Below are 17412 nucleotides of genomic sequence, written 5' to 3' on the forward strand. Positions count from 1 at the left end.
GAGTGGTATTTGTAATTTTCAGAATTACTTTTAAGTGAAGGATCAGGTTTACATTCTTCAGAGTAGGTAATAAGGTAGCCGTAATAAGTATTTTTGTTATGATAAGAGCATGTAAAGAAGCAGCTGCAGGAGATAAAAATATAGTTCAATGTAGTCATGAGTTAGTACACTCAGAATCAACCAAAAAAGAATGCAGCAGTGAAGTTAGCAGACTTCAACGCAAGTTTCAAAACAGTAAATTTGCAACAACATTCAAATCAAGATATGCAATTTCACGCAACCCAAGCCATTAGAGAGCAAGATTTAATGGCAAAATGGATGAAAATCAACTTTTTATGGAAAACCCTTTCAAAAGATCAATTTTTTCAAGGAGCTATGCCTAGAAAATTGTCAATTTTTTTACAGAGCTAAAGGAAGAGAATTGTCTTTCAGAATTAAGGGGAAATATGCACCTAGAAATCTTAAATTATTTCTGGAATTTTGAAAAGCCTCAGAATGTGGCATAACTCTTATGGCGGCACCCAACACAGCAGCAAAATCATGCCCAGTTTTCACTAAGTACAAAGAATGTGCAGGAAATCAGACATGGCAGTGCCCAGCAGAGCTAAGTCAAAGGAAGAAATCACATCCAACACGCATAGGAAAATATTAGCAAATTTGCTCTTCAAAGATGTCAACGTTTGCATTTTTTCCCAAAAACAAGGTGCTCAAATCGAAGAATGCTCTCATGGCAGCACCTGTGCAGCCTCTACAATCAAAATTTGCCTTCCATTTTCTGCATTTTCTTCCAGAAATGGCTCAAATTCGTCCAAACCCTAGCATGGCAGTAGCAGGAAAAAAAAAATATCGAATGATGAAGAATGAGATGGAATAGGGTTTCATCTTTCCTAAAGTATGCACCGATAGTCTAAGACTTTTTTATCTTTGATTTTTATTTGTTCTCCTCAATCTTCAAAAGCCCCATGAATATTTGCTAAGGAGGTCTTTTTATCCCTCTAATAGCTATGCGTATACTTATTAAGTGATTTGCAAAAATATCACTTAATAATGTGTCATGTATTAATATTTATTAAGTGATATTTTACAAATCACTTAATAAGTATATATTAATATTTTTATTTTTTAATAAATGTAAATAGTTAAAATTTTTAATAAAGATGATATTCGATTAATCGTTTTATTAAATATTTTATTTATTATTGATATATTATGTGGCCTTATTTTAATAAATCAAATGATGAAAATATTTATTAAAGTAGTTAATCAAATATCATCTTTATTAAAAATTTTAACTATTTACATTTATTAAAAAATTATTGACTTAAAATAAAAAAAATAAAGATAATGTAAAAGCTTATTAAAGTGATGTTTTATAAATCACTTTATGAGATTTTATTTGCATTTTGAGAAGTCAAAAGGGAGATATTTTTTGCATTAATGAAGGCTTGCAGGCCTGTCAGGAGATATTTTAGGATCATTTATGGTGCTTTTTAAGAGCTTTTATGGTTGCAGCATGGGTTGGCTTGACTTTTGGCCCAAGTTTTCCCCTTTCAGACCTGTTTCAGGTCTTTTAAAGTGGGTTTTTTGGTTCTTCTCACCCAAGAAGAGGTGGATTATTTTATTCATTATCTTCTTTTTGGAAAGCATATATACTGCATGACTTGATTTTTTCAAGGGTTCTTACCTTTTTCTTCTGGCAAACTGTAATTTTTGAGTTCTCTTTGTAGAAAGGAAGGAGTTTGTAACCAGTTTTCAAAAGAGTTTTGATAAGATTTGTAACACCTTTTAATAGTAATACATATTTTGCCTTCTCAGATTTCTTGTTTTTGTGTGCTTAGTCCTAATGCAGTTTCAAGTGATGTCTTTTATCCTTGTGATTGTGTTGTTGTTAGCACCTTTATGTAGGAGTTTTTTCTAATCAGTTGCAGGTAATAGGTTGGGCCAGTTGTAAGAGTAACTTCAATTTGTGAGAAAACATCTTTTCTTCTGCTAAGATTATAATTTCTACAACCTTCTTATGAAGTTTTGATGTAGAGGCTATGAACTTTCTAAATTGTGCAAGGTTTCCTTTTATTACTGGTTATTTCGTGCTTTAATCAGTTTGTCCAGGTTTTATGGTATTCATTTTGGTGTATCCCCTGTTAGATAGTAGTTTCATTTTTATGTTTCTCCTTCTTCTCTTTTCTCAGCAAAATCGTTAGGTTTAGGTGAATGCTAGTTAGAAAGAACCAGCTTGCTCTAGAGGTCCACTTCAGTTTTAGGTTACCCACAACCTCAAAGTGTGCCCATGTTTCAATAGGCAGCTGAAGTTCATTGCTTTAGCAAGGGTGCAGGCTTCATTGATAACAATAACCACATACACCATTATAAGCCTCAATTGATGATGTTGTACCTTCTACTTCTAATTCATCGTAGTAATGATTAGGGTTCCTTATACTTCACCCCTTCTTGCCTTGGTACATATAAGGTTGAGTTTTCTCACTTCAATATCCCTCTATGCAACATGGATTGATATTTTCATGATAAAACATATCTTTACATTATCAATTATGCTACTTCTCCAACACGTGGCTATACATCTCATTTTGACAAGGGTAGTGATGTGGATCCTCATTCTCTTTCTAACTTGGAGACACATAATGGGACTATATCCATAATGATGTCTAAATATGGATACAATGGAAATGATCTTGAGGACATGGAATAAGGATTTAAGGTCCATGTGAAACCTATATTGCATCTTCTTGTGATTTTAGGATGCTATCATTTTCTTTTATCTACAACAACTCATGGATTATGTTCAGGAATTGCACCTTTCTATTTCACCTTGATATACTTCTTCTCTTTCTCCTACACGAGCATATCTTGCATATGCTCTTAAAATATTTTTTTACCACTCTTCCTTGGATCAAACACAATAAATTTCCTAATACATCAAATCAACACTTATTGTACATATCATCAATTTTTAATCCATTCCACCAATTAATTTCAAACCTTGAGAATAAAAACAAACATTATTTTGATATATTAAAAATTAATAGAAAATAAAACCTCAAACAATTTACAACTATCACATAGTATAACTTTATTATTAAACAACAAAAATATAATAATTTATACAATAGTATAACCTTCAAATATGAAAACTAATAAATACTAATATTTAAGTTCTTATAAGTTTAACATAATGCTTAACGAGTTAATAAAGTTAAGAATTCTAACTAATATTAATACTAACTTGTTACGATTTTTATTAATACACTTTGTTTTTATAATAAGTTGTTCCCTGAAAGCATTAATATTTAGAAACTACTAGAAATTTCTACTAATCACAATGATCATTGACAAGGGCTTGGAGGGACCTGTCATATTGTTCCATATCACCTTCTGATTTGCCTTCCAATATCCGAACAACTTGAGCGATGCTCGGCCGTTCATTCTCGTCCATTTGAATGCACAGAAAGCTCACCACAGCTGCTCTTCTCACCTCTTCAATGTCCGCCTTGTTTGCAATCCTTTCATCCACAATATCGATTGTGTTTCCCTTGTTAATTTGAGCTGCTTCCCGAGTCGGAAAGTAGTGCTAAGAATCCTGGACGCTCAAGTCACTATTTTGTGGTCCCGAGATCAGTTCGAGCAGGGTCATGCCAAAGCTGTATACATCCGCCTTCACTGTTATTGGCTGAAATCTCTGCCAACAAGCTTTGCCAGCTCAAAATCAGCCAGTTTTGGAGAGAAATCGGCATCCAGGAGAATGTTTTCTGGCTTGATATCGCAATGGATGATGCGATCTCTGCATTCTTCGTGGAGATAAAGTAGTCCTCTGGCAGTACCCAAAGCGATTCCAAATCTGGTTTCCCAGTCTTCTTCTTTGGACTTGCGGGACAAGAAAGAGTTGAGGGACCCATTTTGCATGTACTCGTAAACAAGCATTCTTTGACATCCGTCCACGCAGAATCCTCGGAGACTCACCAAATTCGCATGATGTATGTTTCCAATGGTGCTTAGTTCTAAACGCAACTGCTTCTCTGCTTGTACGAAACCCTCTAATTTTTTCACTGCTACAAGCGATTTGTCTAACAGAGTTCCTTTGAAGACAGAGCCAAATGCTCCCTTTCCCAACTTAAGGGCGAAATTGTTGGTCGCAACTTTGAGCTCTTTGTAACTGAATGCTCTGAGCCATGTTGAAGTGTCGTCCTTCACGAATTTTTCAACCAGTCTTCTGCGCCTGCGCTGAATAAACCATGCAAGAATGAAGAGAGCACTCAAAAGAGCAAGGCCCAAAGAGATTGAAACAGAGAGTGCAACTACTCTGTTGCTGCTTCTTCCTGCGTGCGCTGACAACTGTGACGCATCAGAAGCAGCCAATCGAATGAAGAAGGGCTGCCCTTCAGAAGAAGTAGCCTTAGCTTGCATATTTAACAGATCTCCAAACCACAATTTACAAACAACAGGATTAGAATTAGAGACGGCAAAGGCCGTGCAGGAGCAATTATTGAGGCAAGCAGTTTTACATCCCAGTAGTGTCGATTGTTGACTGTATTGAACAGCTTCTTCATCAGACAAAGACTTATCAGTGACTTGGAGGAAACCATCTGTGCTGCAGTTTAATGGAGTACGCCGAACACAACCGCTTGACCACCACTCCTGAGAAGTCCATGTAGTAGCGTTTCTTGGGTGGAAGCCTTGGACACAGCTGCATGACAGAATGTTTTCTTGGATGAGGCAGACTCCATAAGCCCCACATACACCATACACGCCGCATATTGATTGTGGTTGAAACCAAACAAGGCCCCAGTTGTTATTATTAACCCAAAAGTAAACTGATAACTCGCCGTTGGAGTTGAGAACTTCCCTCGCCATAATCGGACCAGCTTTGGGTGTAAGCCCGCTGCCCATATGTGTAATACATTCTTGTGGGAGAAAACACAACTAATTCCTCCGTAAAAAGAGGATCCGATTTAGCCCCTGGCAAAGTGGAGAAGTGTCTACCTGTCCATTCTCCCGTACTGTAAAATGAAACACCATTTTTATACTGCAGTAAAAAGTTATTCTTTCGTGGGGAAGGATTCATTTGAAGAAAGAAGAGCCCAGGCGCTGGATCCACCGAACTCTTCCAAGAGTTTAGTTTCAAGCCCTTCCAAAACTTCATCGTAGGCAAAAACGTATCTGTGGGATATGCATAAAGGTCTCCGACACAATCTCAGAAATGTTTTGGGCACCCAAATGAACAAAATTTCCAGTATCGAGTATGGAAGCACTGGATGCCTGTGTTTGCCGAGTATTATTGCTCGACCAGTTGACTTTTCCTTGCAAATCAGAGAGTGTGAGATAACCAGTTGAAGAGAGCGTAAAAACGCCAGGCATATCTCTGATGGGAGTCTCCCTGTTAGCCACCCAAACGATGTTCTTGTCAGGGATCTGGGCATACCAGATGCCAACATACCATTTATTGGTTCCATTGGGACTGAAAAATCCCATTTCAAAAGTGCCATTCTTTGAAGTTATGGTCTGCTTTTCCCTCAGAGAAGCACCCAAAGAGAGGGTGTCTCCAGCAGCAACTAATAAATGGCAACTGCGAGGAAGAATAAGCAAAGCAAGAGCTAAAATGAAACGTTTCAAGCAGTTGAACTCTGAACGATCCATTTTCTTTCGCCTATGATTTCTTTCTCTAAGGTAATTACAGATGCATGGCGATGAAAGAAACATATATGCAGATTTTTAATAGATCAGCCAATTCCGGATTCAGTACACCAAACCAAACTACTTTATTGACCTGACCATCAAAATGTGACACCGCCTTAAAGAACACCCGTGCTTGGTAATAAAGTATATTTAGACCATATCAATTTTACCCAGTACTCTTTAAACAAGAGACGCATTGCGTCAATTTGGTATATATTTGTTAATACAAATTGCTACAGCTCACTCCTTTCTTGGGCATTAAACTTCATAAACATCTATACATGCACTAAAAACAAATTATTTAAAGCTTTGAGTATATTTCTTTTGTATGTAGGATTAAGCATATAATCCGAGTATGAGATTTCAACTAGCCATGGCCTATGGTAATGGTAGCACAGGGTAGTTATTTCATTTGGCGCTGGAACTCTGAGATATCCATTTTGTGGCATTTTCTCGGAAGAAAAGACCTCAATTATTCTTTTGTGGGTTAAATGTTCAAATTCTATTTGGCTCAAAGTCTCAAAGATACGATTCCTTGTAAAACTTCATTAGTATCATTATAACCTACCCTTTCGTGGATAATTCCAACTTTACTGATCATATCAATTGACTTTATGCAATTGAATCTATTTCATGAAACTAAGTTCAATAAGTGAAATTTCTTTGTATAAACTAAATGGAAACTATGAAATAGAAACAAAATACAAACTCGTATAATTTGATTGCTTTTTAATTTTCTAGAAACAATGTGTAATAAAAATACATGGAAAAATAAATAATGTGATTTTTCAAGAAAAATGTTAGCTTGTTGCTCAGATTACTGTACGAACTTATGATTTTAGGAAATTTAAACACATGTTGATCATCAAGGGGAAGGGCAAACATACAATCTATTAGTTTTTATGATAGAAGATATAGAAGAGAATCAAATTGGTAATTTGTAAATCAGTTATCTAAATTTGGTATGTCCTCAACTGGTCCACTTGGAATGGTTGATCGCAATACTAGAAGATAACCTATGGAGGAAGCAGGGGATGCTATGCAAAATTTCATCACATTTAGCAAAAAAATTCTATAATTTTTAATTGAAAAAATAAAGAAAATCTTCATACAAGTAAATAAAAATAATTTCAGAACAAATTTAGCTAAAAAATGTCTCTTTTCCCAAAAGAGTTAGACTATGGCAAATGGAAAATCTTCCAAATAGATCTAATAGTAATGACTTTGAAACTCATAAGAATTTAACTAAAACATATTACGGTATCCCACAATCAAATCCACAAAATCCCTGGTGTGTCCTTGGGGAATTTAATAGTCGACTATAAGTGTAAGAAAATCATTTGTACCACTGCGCCAAATTCTGGCTCTTGTTACTCAATTGCAACAACATCCGACATATTATTCCTGCCATTACTACTCTGAGAAACAACTATAGCAATACCATTAGTTTTTTTTGTTGGGGCAGGCCTCAGACACATGAAAGGCCATAAATGTAATTTCGGCAAACTGAAAATCTAAATTACTATTTAAAAACTCAAAACCTTTCCTACTGACTTTGTAAAATATATATAGCACTGAAGTAGTGGCTTGAAACAAAAAAAAAATCAAAACTATGCATCTGATTAATGGAAATACATAACAAAGAGTAGAAATTAAAATTTGTACTACTTGCGATCATCACTTACTTGAAGAAATCTGTAAGCTGCATAGGAAGCTTCATGCAATGGTGGTTGCTATTTTTGCAAAAAAGGCTATTAAATTATAGCACAACAAAAGAGATCATTTGTGTGGAAGCCCCTTGTAGCTACATCTTTTCATATCTTTCTCTGCATCAATAGGATAAAAAATTTCCAGATTTTTCCAGATTTGTTCAAACAACTGGTTACATCCCATTGGATCCGTTTACCCCAACATTGAAGAAGAAGATAAGATTTTTGACTTTGTAGGATCTTTCCAAATTTCCTTTTCCCACTAGAACTATTGATACTATAGAAATAAATAATTTTTTTCAAATAAAAGAAAAAATAATCATTTTTATCATGACTATAGCAAGTATAAGCCAATAGGAAAGGAAATAAACAATTTTGATAAATTATGAAAATGTCTAAAAATAATAGAACTCTAGAAATTAAATTAAATTTTAAAAATTCAATGATATGATTGGACAACTAAATGAAACAAGAGATTCAAAGCGTCAAGTCCCTGCCTATAGTTATTATAGGGTAAGTAGTTGTTAGTAGATAACATATTTATTTATGGATATGAATATTATAATTGTATTAGCTCTAACCATCAAGATTGGAGACAAAAATTATGTTATCATTGAAAAGGTTTAAAATGATAAGATAGTAATTGCTTATTAAGTTAAATCAACAGTGTGCATAAATAGAAAGTAATGGCCTAGAAAGTAAAAAGTCTACAAATTTATTAGTTACCTTGGTCTAAAAATTTTGTGAATTTTTTAAATTATTATTTATACACAAGAACTTAATATTTCCATATTTATAGTGGATGAGATAAGATTTCTATAGATTATTTATAATTTTTTTGATTAGCATCTATTATAAAACTAAGAAGGTAAGAAAAACACTACAAACATGATGAATACATTGAATTATTCGATAATAAGATAATCGTCGCATTTTAAGTGTTGTGAAATTTTTCAACATTTTGAATATTACAATACAAAAAATTATAACGGTTTGATGAAAAACCTTGAAATGTGCTCTACCAGATGTAGATCTTCTTGCACCTGTAAAAAATACAAACTCTTTAGAATAAAAATGAAAATTAGAAGATTAAAAATAGAGGCCGAATTCTACTACACCATTGTCAATGAAGGGAATGCAAATGACAGTCTACAAAATAAAATCATAGCTTCTGAAAATTTCTCATATTTTTATTATTTTTATTTAGTACCTACATACACTTTGTCAAATGTCATGTACCAGAGCTCTGTAATGAATTAGTGGTTAATTGATTTCAGTTGGCTGCAAAGAATTTGGCTGTGTTTCTGTAACTCTTTATAACAAAAGACAAACAATTAGACAAATATATAGATAAAGTCTACAAATTAAGTATGAGGGTTAAAAGGAAAAAACTTACCTTTCTTGCAATCCAGACAATTAAAGCAAAAAGTTGTAGATGGCTTTTTTTGCAATATCAAAGTTAAGAAGAGAGCTGGTTGAAGAATTTTTCTATGAAAAGGCTGCGATTTCTACTCGAAAATTGGTGTCAAGATAGTTGAATGCTTACCATCTATTTTTTTATAGTGTTATATAACTAAGAATTAGTAACTATTTTTTCTATTGAAATAAAAAAATAATTACAGATTCCAAGAGCCGAGAAGATCATGAGTAGTAGACAGTGCTGTCATCTGAAGGATCTTTCAAACTTACAATTAAGGAAGAACAATAATCTTACATAAACCCTGTTTTTACATAACAATAATACAATAAGTCCAACATTAAGAAAAAAATTACAACTTGAATATCATCAGAAATACACCCGTGCAACCACAAGGTGATATCAAATGCTCCTTTGCCAATAAACCAACTTTACCCAGCACAAAAATTGGAGTTGATTCCAAGCAAATTCTGCAGATTGGATCAAATTTCTCACCTCCTGTACCCATGCATATTTTGGAAGTCTAAAACTGAAATCATTTTGACTTGATACTAATATTTCCCATTAGAAGTAATAAGCAAGCAGCTTTAGTTGAATTTCTACTTACTCGGGATATGCATAATCCTCACTGCCAATTTAGGAAGTAGTGATAATTGGTCAGCGTAGTCTTCATAGTTTGCCTCGACTTGTAATTACCATTTCCTTTTAGATTAAACATAAGACATATCCTAAACATAGGCTTATCTTACATTTATGACATTACCACAACACTCTTGAAATAAAAGATTCACAATCCAATTGTTCCTAACATAACTACCAAAGCAAACAATTACAAACTTCTTCTGGTCATTTAGGGAAATCACCGTGACTTTTAATAGTGGCTTCAACATATAAGCTAAGTCACAAATTTAACAAATACCACATATCAAATGCTATATTTAAATCCAAAACTACTTATGCTATAGCTGAAAAAAGATGAACAGATCGATGGTGATCTCAACCATATAGTTACTAACTCGAACTTTCATTTTAGTCTAATCCTGAAGAGTACATATAATCTCTTTTTACATTGTTTGTAGTTCACAAAACATAAGAAAAACAGCATGGTTGACATTACCTTGATCACAATATTGTGCATTCTCAATTTATAAGCAAGGTTATCATTCATAAATAATTAGTTGTATACAAATCCACACAAAGGTTACTGATATGCTACCAAACCAAAATATTCCAATTTGAAATTGAACTATACTTCACATGCAACACAAAGATCAGCTGAAAAAAAAATGATTTCATGCTAATATAGTGAACATGACAACAAAACATAAGTCAAACCAACATAAATTTAAATCAAATTTCTCTAACAATATTCATCCAGAAAGGTTAACCATAAAATTACTTTACACGATTTTCATTATGAATAAGAAAAAATGAACAGATAGTTCAAAATTTCTATGCAAGTAGCTAACAAAGACATCTAACTAGGAGATATACAAAATTTTAACAAACAAGCTAACCACCACGAGTTTTTGTAATACAACCACTGAGGTGCAAATTTATCATGCACAATAAATGATATATTTCCATAAGAAAGCAAACAATAGATTGTACTTAAGCTCCCGTGAACTAAATTAAACAGATATTTAGAGACTTCTGTAAAATTTATACAACATAGGAGTACCATACCATAGGGTTTTTGGGGAAACTTACGCTTAAGGATAATTATGCAGCGATAATATTTTAAAAAAATCTTGGACCCTTTCTTCCATAAGAAGCCGCTCTAGTTGTGTTTGACGATTACCATTAGCCATGGATTTGATTTAATACACTGAAAACATCTTAATTTCATTGAATTCCAACAACATAAATGTTTTAACAATAGAAAAAGGAATGAATTTTAGACCACACACAAATAGTTCTCATGTAGGCAAACAAAAATCTGCACATTTACCTGGAAGAAGAGAGATGAGGACATCTGAAATTTCAAAGCAAGTAATACGGATTCTTCTTTTCGTGGACAATGTAAAATGAGAAGAAAATAGATGACCACTACTAAATTTCTTTGTGTGCACCAGTCAATCAAAATTAATGCGTAGTTTTCAACCCAAAAAAATCAAACTTATCAAGAAAGGATGTTTCTAGACAAAATTAAATGTGACAAGTCCACATACAGTATAATGTACAATACAAATAGTTCTTTATGTTTAATGTACATACAATTGTCAAAAAGTATAATAAATATACATTAATTGAGATGACATTTGTCACAAAAATACATGCTACCAAATAATATTTTATTCTGATTTTGTTGTGTTTCACTAAATGTGATAAGATTTTGGTAGATTTTTGTGGATTTGAAGGGTCATTTATCATTATGAAGGAGACCAAAAAAATTATTGACATTTTGGATGGTTGTTAAATTTTTTGACTAAAAATTTAGAAAAATACTTTTTTTGCAATCACTATTTGCAGAATATGCCAATAAGAAAGGAGATAAATAGTTTTATTCAAATTCTAAAGAAATATGCAAAAATTGAAATTATAGAAATATGAACAAACTTTAAAAAATAGTCTCAAATGATTGACTATCTTAAAAAATAAAATACACCATATGAATGCATTAGTATTCCTGCCTATCGACAGAAACTAATAAATTACATCTAATGGAATCCATTTTCTTTCAGATGCATGGCGACGAAAGAAACATATATGCAGATTTTTAATAGATCAGCCAATTCCAGATTGAGTACACCAAACCAAACTACTTTATTGACCTGACCATCAAAATGTGACACTGCCTTAAAGAACACTCATGCTTGGTAATAAAGTATATTTCAACCATATCAATTTTCACCAGTACTCTTTAAATAAAGATGGCCCAACGAATGAATAGAGAACACAGTGCAAAGTGGCTAATCAAATTTACAATTTTATACTGGAGTTGTTGAGAACCTGAATAAAGTATAGTCCAAGCTTTGTAATTTGACCCACTATTGTATTTTACAATTTTAGATTGACTTGACATTTTAAAATATAATTAGTTTTCTCCCTTTTTAAGAAAATATGATATTATTTTAATTTAATTTATTGTTTAGAAATTTCGATTGTATATTACACTTAAAATTATTATTAGATTGTAAAATCCTATTAAAGAAAATTTTATAGTACATTTTCAAATTAACTTGTTATATTTTTATATATGACACTTTAAATTATTATTAGATTGTAAAAAATTATTGTAGAAAAATATAATATTTATTGAGTAGGTAAACGATGGTAATGGGATTGCAACCTTTATATTATAAAACTTAATCAAAAGTTACATTGAATTTTACATTTCAAATGGATAGTTTTCAAAAGTTCACACATCCATTCTAAATAGGTGCTAGTAGACAAAACCTGTGACTTGAGACTTGATTCACCTTCTTTATTAAAGCTATTTTAAATGAGAAACCTAATCTATGAGATACCTTCTATGACAACCAAAACCATTGCTTGTTTGAGAAACTTTAAGCGAAGTGATGCCTTCTTTCTCCTTCAAACCTCTTTATGTGGGAGACCAATGATAATGCAATAGCTTACAATGCCTAATCACCACTCTATTATTTACTAGTGAATTTCCATCCATTGATAGAATTCACAATTGTAGATGTAATTTCCCTACCACTCAAGTTTTGCTTTCTATATAAAAGATTAAAATGACCAATATTACAAAAAGGGCTTAAAGATATGAAATGAATTGGGTGAATAGATATACAACTTCTATGTTACCTTTTGCTAGATGAAGAATAATTATATTTTCAATTTTTAACAAAAGGCTTGATTATTGAACAACTTGTACACTAATAGAAGAACGTTGAATTGAATTTATAATAATGCCAACTCTCCCCATATTGGAAATGTCAAAGTCTAATATGACTTTGGGTTTTTTTCTCCGAGTAAAGGAATCTAATATGAATACTGATTCAAGAGTGGAAATCTAATATATCTTCAACTATCCACAAATAGAAAATGAATAGATACGAAGGATCCGTCTAAGTATATATTTGTATATGATCTAGTGAATTTAGGTAATCTAAAATCTAATATATCTTCAATTGTCCACAAATAGACCCTCGCTTAGTTGCCAATACATATGAAGGGTCTACCTAAGTATATATTCATATATGAAGGGTCTGCTTAGTTCTAATCTAGTTTGTATATGAAAGAGACAAGATGCCTCTATCTAATCACTTTTCATGATTGAATACCTTATAATTATGCAATTATTTTTTGACGCCTTTCCTGAGTATAATCTTTATGCTTGTGCATCCCTAGCCTTTCAATTTGTGGGGCATATACCACACTTACTTGGTTAGTCGAGGGCTCCCAACAAAACTTTTTGATTTGAGTCTAATATTTAAATTAATAAATCTTCCCTATCCATTAGAGAAGTCCACCTATTCCCTTTCTATATTCATGGAAAGGATATGTTGTTAAAGGCAATGTGTTTTCATTGTGATGGTTGCCTCCAATAGCCACATTCCTTGTAAGGAATGGATCGCTCAATCTTAATCCATTTAAACTAAGTGTTAGTTTATTTTCTTCTTGTTTAATCAAAACTTGTCCTTGATCACTCCTTGGTTATAAGGAATTGCCTACTTCTAGGTAGAGTCAATTAATTAAGATAATAGATTATTAATATTTTAGTATCTTTTTTTGTGACTTATTTTATCATTTAGTGGCCTTTGGTTTTTATGCTTCTTTGTTAAGAGATAGGGTAAAAGTACAAAATTGTGTCACGTTTCAGGCCAACTTATCAACACAAGTGAATTTAAGTATTTATAACTAAAATTTAATTTTAGTCAAACATATGGTCTATATAAATTCATTATGGCTAAGTTATGTATGGGCCATAACTTTTCCAATTAGAAGTGTCTACTAAATGTATATTTTATATCACTTTGGGTCTAATTACCGAAAAATAATTTTTTTTTGAAAAATTTGATGTTTCAACAACTCCTACTCTTATAAACAATATATTTTTTTAAATGTAAAAATACCCTTGTATAGATCTAAAAGTGAATATTCCAAAATATATCTTTGGATATTTTTATATTTTAATTTTTTTTATATTTTATATTTTATTTTTATTGAAAGTAGGTCATCACCACTAAAATATAAGATCGATTATCTTGTCAAGGAAAAATACAAAAATTTATTTAAAAATTTTGAAAAAAATATGATGCAATAGAGAAAGTAATATATGTTAAGATGATATAATTCTTTTTTAATTTGGATAAATAATGAAGAAAAAAGGTGGCACTAAATGGAAAGAGTTATATTTCAGTACATGCAGCTTTTCAAATGTAATGAATAATGCATATTTATAAAAAATAGTTAAAAATATATCCATGCACTAAAGTTTCAAGTTATCAATATACATAAAAAAATTTAAAAAAGAAAGGTAGAATTTACTAAATAAAGTGTGGCACCTTATGTAACTTCAATTTCAGCATTTTATCAGCAACTAAATTATAGCGTTTACTTTTTAAAAACTATTTTCAAATCATTTTTATTTTTATTTTTAATTATAAACATAAAATACACAAAAAAAATATAAATTTTATTAGTTTACACCATTTCAAAATTGAAAACATATATTTCACTTTCTATTGATTCAATTTACAAAGTTGAGTCAGCATTGGCAATTTTCTTTATAAAATTGTGGCACAAATTTGTACATTTACCTGATAGGGTTATTACATCCACTTTCTATAAATTGCTTTCCCACAAGAAATATTAGTCCTTCATGTTGATACCAAGATCCCAATGAAGTCTTTAAAATGCTCTAACACATATTCCTTTCTTCATGCGGATGTGAAGGAACTCATTAGATTTGTCAAACTCTACCATTCTATGAAATAGATTATTGCTAAGAAAATTGTCTACCATGGTAATTTCTAGGTCCCAGGTTTTATGATCATCTTCAATCTTATCACATGGTTCTAGAATGGATTATTTATCCATCACGAAAATTTAATTATCATAGATCATATTAGCTTCAACATCAAACAATGGATTACTAACAAGTTGAAAGTTATCCTTGTTTCCAAAACCAAACCTATATTTTTCTAAGCTTTCATTATATGAATTATTTGAACATTTATTTAAGCCATAAGTCCCATCAGTGTTGTCCAACTCCTTAATCTCATCATTTCTTCCTTTGCCTTTTGGTTCCTCAAAGTGTTTAGTTACTACATCTTGATTTTCTTCTTGTGGGATCTTATGAACATCTATCAACTTATTCTTTTCTTTCTTATATAAATCTAGGGCCTTATGACATCTAGCTGCCAATATATTATTATTTACTATATTTGATACCTCATCCTCCAAGGCCTTCAATGAAATTTGTTGAGATCTTTGACTAGGTGAGTGTGGGTGCAAAACTCCTAATGCTATATTTAAATCAGAATTCTTAGTTTGGAAACTCATCTCTTGTTTATCTAAGTGTCCATTCCTTTGCTTGATTTTCTACAAGTTATCTCTTAGTTGAGAAGCTATCATCTTGGCATGTTTAGCTTTCTCATTCTACCATTCACATAGTTGTAAATTTGTTTCCACATATTCAACACTATCCATTAGTTTTCCTGGTTCCTTTCTTGTCATTGATTCATCAAATATTTTTCTCATTTGCTTGTCTCTATCATCTTCTAAATTTTGTGATTTTTTGACTCTTTTCTTTTTATTATGTTGTATATGACCCATGCCTATCTTATTCACTCTTTCAATTTCACGTTTATTTATTTATTCCCTCAAAGTGACTAGAGTTACATCACACAATGCATCTTTTGATTCACTTTCATTTGACTTATTAGTGGATAACATGTACTAATCAATATATGATGAAGAAGAATGATTTACATCCTAATCTCTAAGTAGCTGCAAATAATTCTATTTATGAATCTATATTCAATTCCTTCCATGTTATCCTCAATGCATGATCCTTGAGATGGAGTAAGAGCATCAGAAATCTCAAGTTCGCAAGGAATTTCACATACATTATTCTTCATAGGGTCATTTTGGTATTCAAACCAAAAACCTCCTTTATCATTGAAATGAAATAAGTTATCACCTACAAGAGATCTATGAAGCCTTTATCATTTTTAGCTCCCTCTTCATGTATCAACTCTACATTAATGGTTCTCTCATAATCCTCATGAATGAAAGTATCCATTTTTCATAGGTGATTGAAGAAGCATGTGAAGGTTTAATTGTTTCGTTATTTTACGAATATTTGAAACCCTCTTCTTGAATCTATTGAAATGCTTGCATGAGATTATGGGCAGTTGTAAGCTCATTATTAGCATCCTCTTTAATTGTGATGTTTGGATAGGTGATTGTGTGATCTCTCAACTCCTCTTTTCCAATCTTCTCTTTAGCAATTTTTAGTTCTTCTCTAGTGTGTAAGTCATTCTTACTACTAGCATGATCTCTTGGGCTAGAATACCCTTCTTTATTTTTCTTTGTTCTTCCTTTTAGCTCAGCACTTAACTTACCCCATTTGGCTGAATTTCCATTACTCCTATTAAAAATGTTTATTTCAATTTCAACATTTGTTTCTCAATCATCTTCATCTTCTACACTTTTACACCTAATTTGAAACTAATTTTGAAGTTTCCTCAACAAGATAGCAAGATTTTAATTGAATTGTATAAATGGATATACAAATGTTGCGTTTAGTTAGATTAAAAGTAATTCTAGTACAATTTGGATTTATTAACAAGAGGCTTTATTAGTGAACTTGTACATTAATAGTAGAATGTTGAAGAGAATTAATAATGATGCCTACTCTCTCTAGAATATAAACAACAAAGTCTAATATGGATTTTGGATCTTTTCTCCAAGTAAGGAAACCTAATATGATGATGCAGTCAAGGTAGGGAGATCCAATGAAGGACATCCCTGCCTTGCAGCCTAATATAAACACCATGAAAGATATACTAGTAACTAGTAACACAACACAGATAAAGTAGAAAGAATAATTGGTAACACCATAGAATATGCAACCGGTAAATAGTATCAATAACTCTTATAAAAGTTTGAAGAATTACATATGCCAGATGCTGGACTGTAGCCCAAGATTACAAACAATGCTTACAACTTAGATCTATGATCCGTAGATCATCCTCTCAACAAATCATCAACCTGTAACAACTTCCACTATTCTGTACTTATCCAGACCTCAGCCCTACCGGCTTCAATCCTACCCAACCAAAATTAAATCAATATCTACATCTTTGCTCAATCTCTAACCTCTATCCTCTATGTTTCATTTTCTGTCCTTTATCCCTAAAATGAATCATTAAACTTTTCCTTTATACCATTTGCAAATAATAATGAATTGTTCAAGTCGGCCTAAGACCAACCGGTTCATAATGAAACGTGTAAACAATAACATGTCGGCTCAAATCACCAAGAACATCACAAAAAGAATAAAACATCATGTGGTCTTCTGGGAACATCGAACAAGGCACAAGAAACATAACTCAATGATCTGTATGTCACGAATATTAACCACAACCCGATTCAACTTTTCTCAACACTCTGCAAGACTAA

General features: G+C 32.0%; 2 protein-coding genes across 2 annotated transcripts; both read right to left on the reverse strand.

Moving 5' to 3' along the window:
- Positions 1-3678: 3678 nt before the first annotated feature.
- On the reverse strand, positions 3679-4902 carry LOC131044311 (G-type lectin S-receptor-like serine/threonine-protein kinase At2g19130). The gene has a single exon (XM_057977612.2). The coding sequence runs from the start codon at positions 4900-4902 to the stop codon at positions 3679-3681; it is 1224 nt and encodes a 407-aa protein (XP_057833595.2).
- A 33-nt stretch (positions 4903-4935) lies between these two features.
- LOC131044312 (G-type lectin S-receptor-like serine/threonine-protein kinase SD1-13) lies at positions 4936-5649 on the reverse strand. The gene is made up of 2 exons (XM_057977613.2): positions 5169-5649; positions 4936-5012 (listed from the first exon to the last, which is right to left on the reverse strand). Exons 1-2 carry the CDS (start codon positions 5647-5649, stop codon positions 4936-4938), a joined length of 558 nt encoding a protein of 185 aa, XP_057833596.2.
- Positions 5650-17412: the final 11763 nt, after the last annotated feature.

This window comes from Cryptomeria japonica, chromosome 6 (genome assembly GCF_030272615.1).
Source record: "Cryptomeria japonica chromosome 6, Sugi_1.0, whole genome shotgun sequence".
Taxonomy (NCBI): domain Eukaryota; kingdom Viridiplantae; phylum Streptophyta; class Pinopsida; order Cupressales; family Cupressaceae; genus Cryptomeria; species Cryptomeria japonica.

Excerpts from the sequence above, each read along its gene's own strand:
- LOC131044311 (XM_057977612.2), bottom strand. The coding sequence starts at position 4,902 with ATGGGCAGCGGGCTTACACCCAAAGCTGGTCCGATTATGGCGAGGGAA.
- LOC131044312 (XM_057977613.2), bottom strand. The coding sequence starts at position 5,649 with ATGGATCGTTCAGAGTTCAACTGCTTGAAACGTTTCATTTTAGCTCTT. Across the intron at positions 5,013-5,168 it reads TATGCATATCCCACAGATAC|TACGGGAGAATGGACAGGTA; the intron begins GTTTTTGCCTAC and ends TTCATTTTACAG.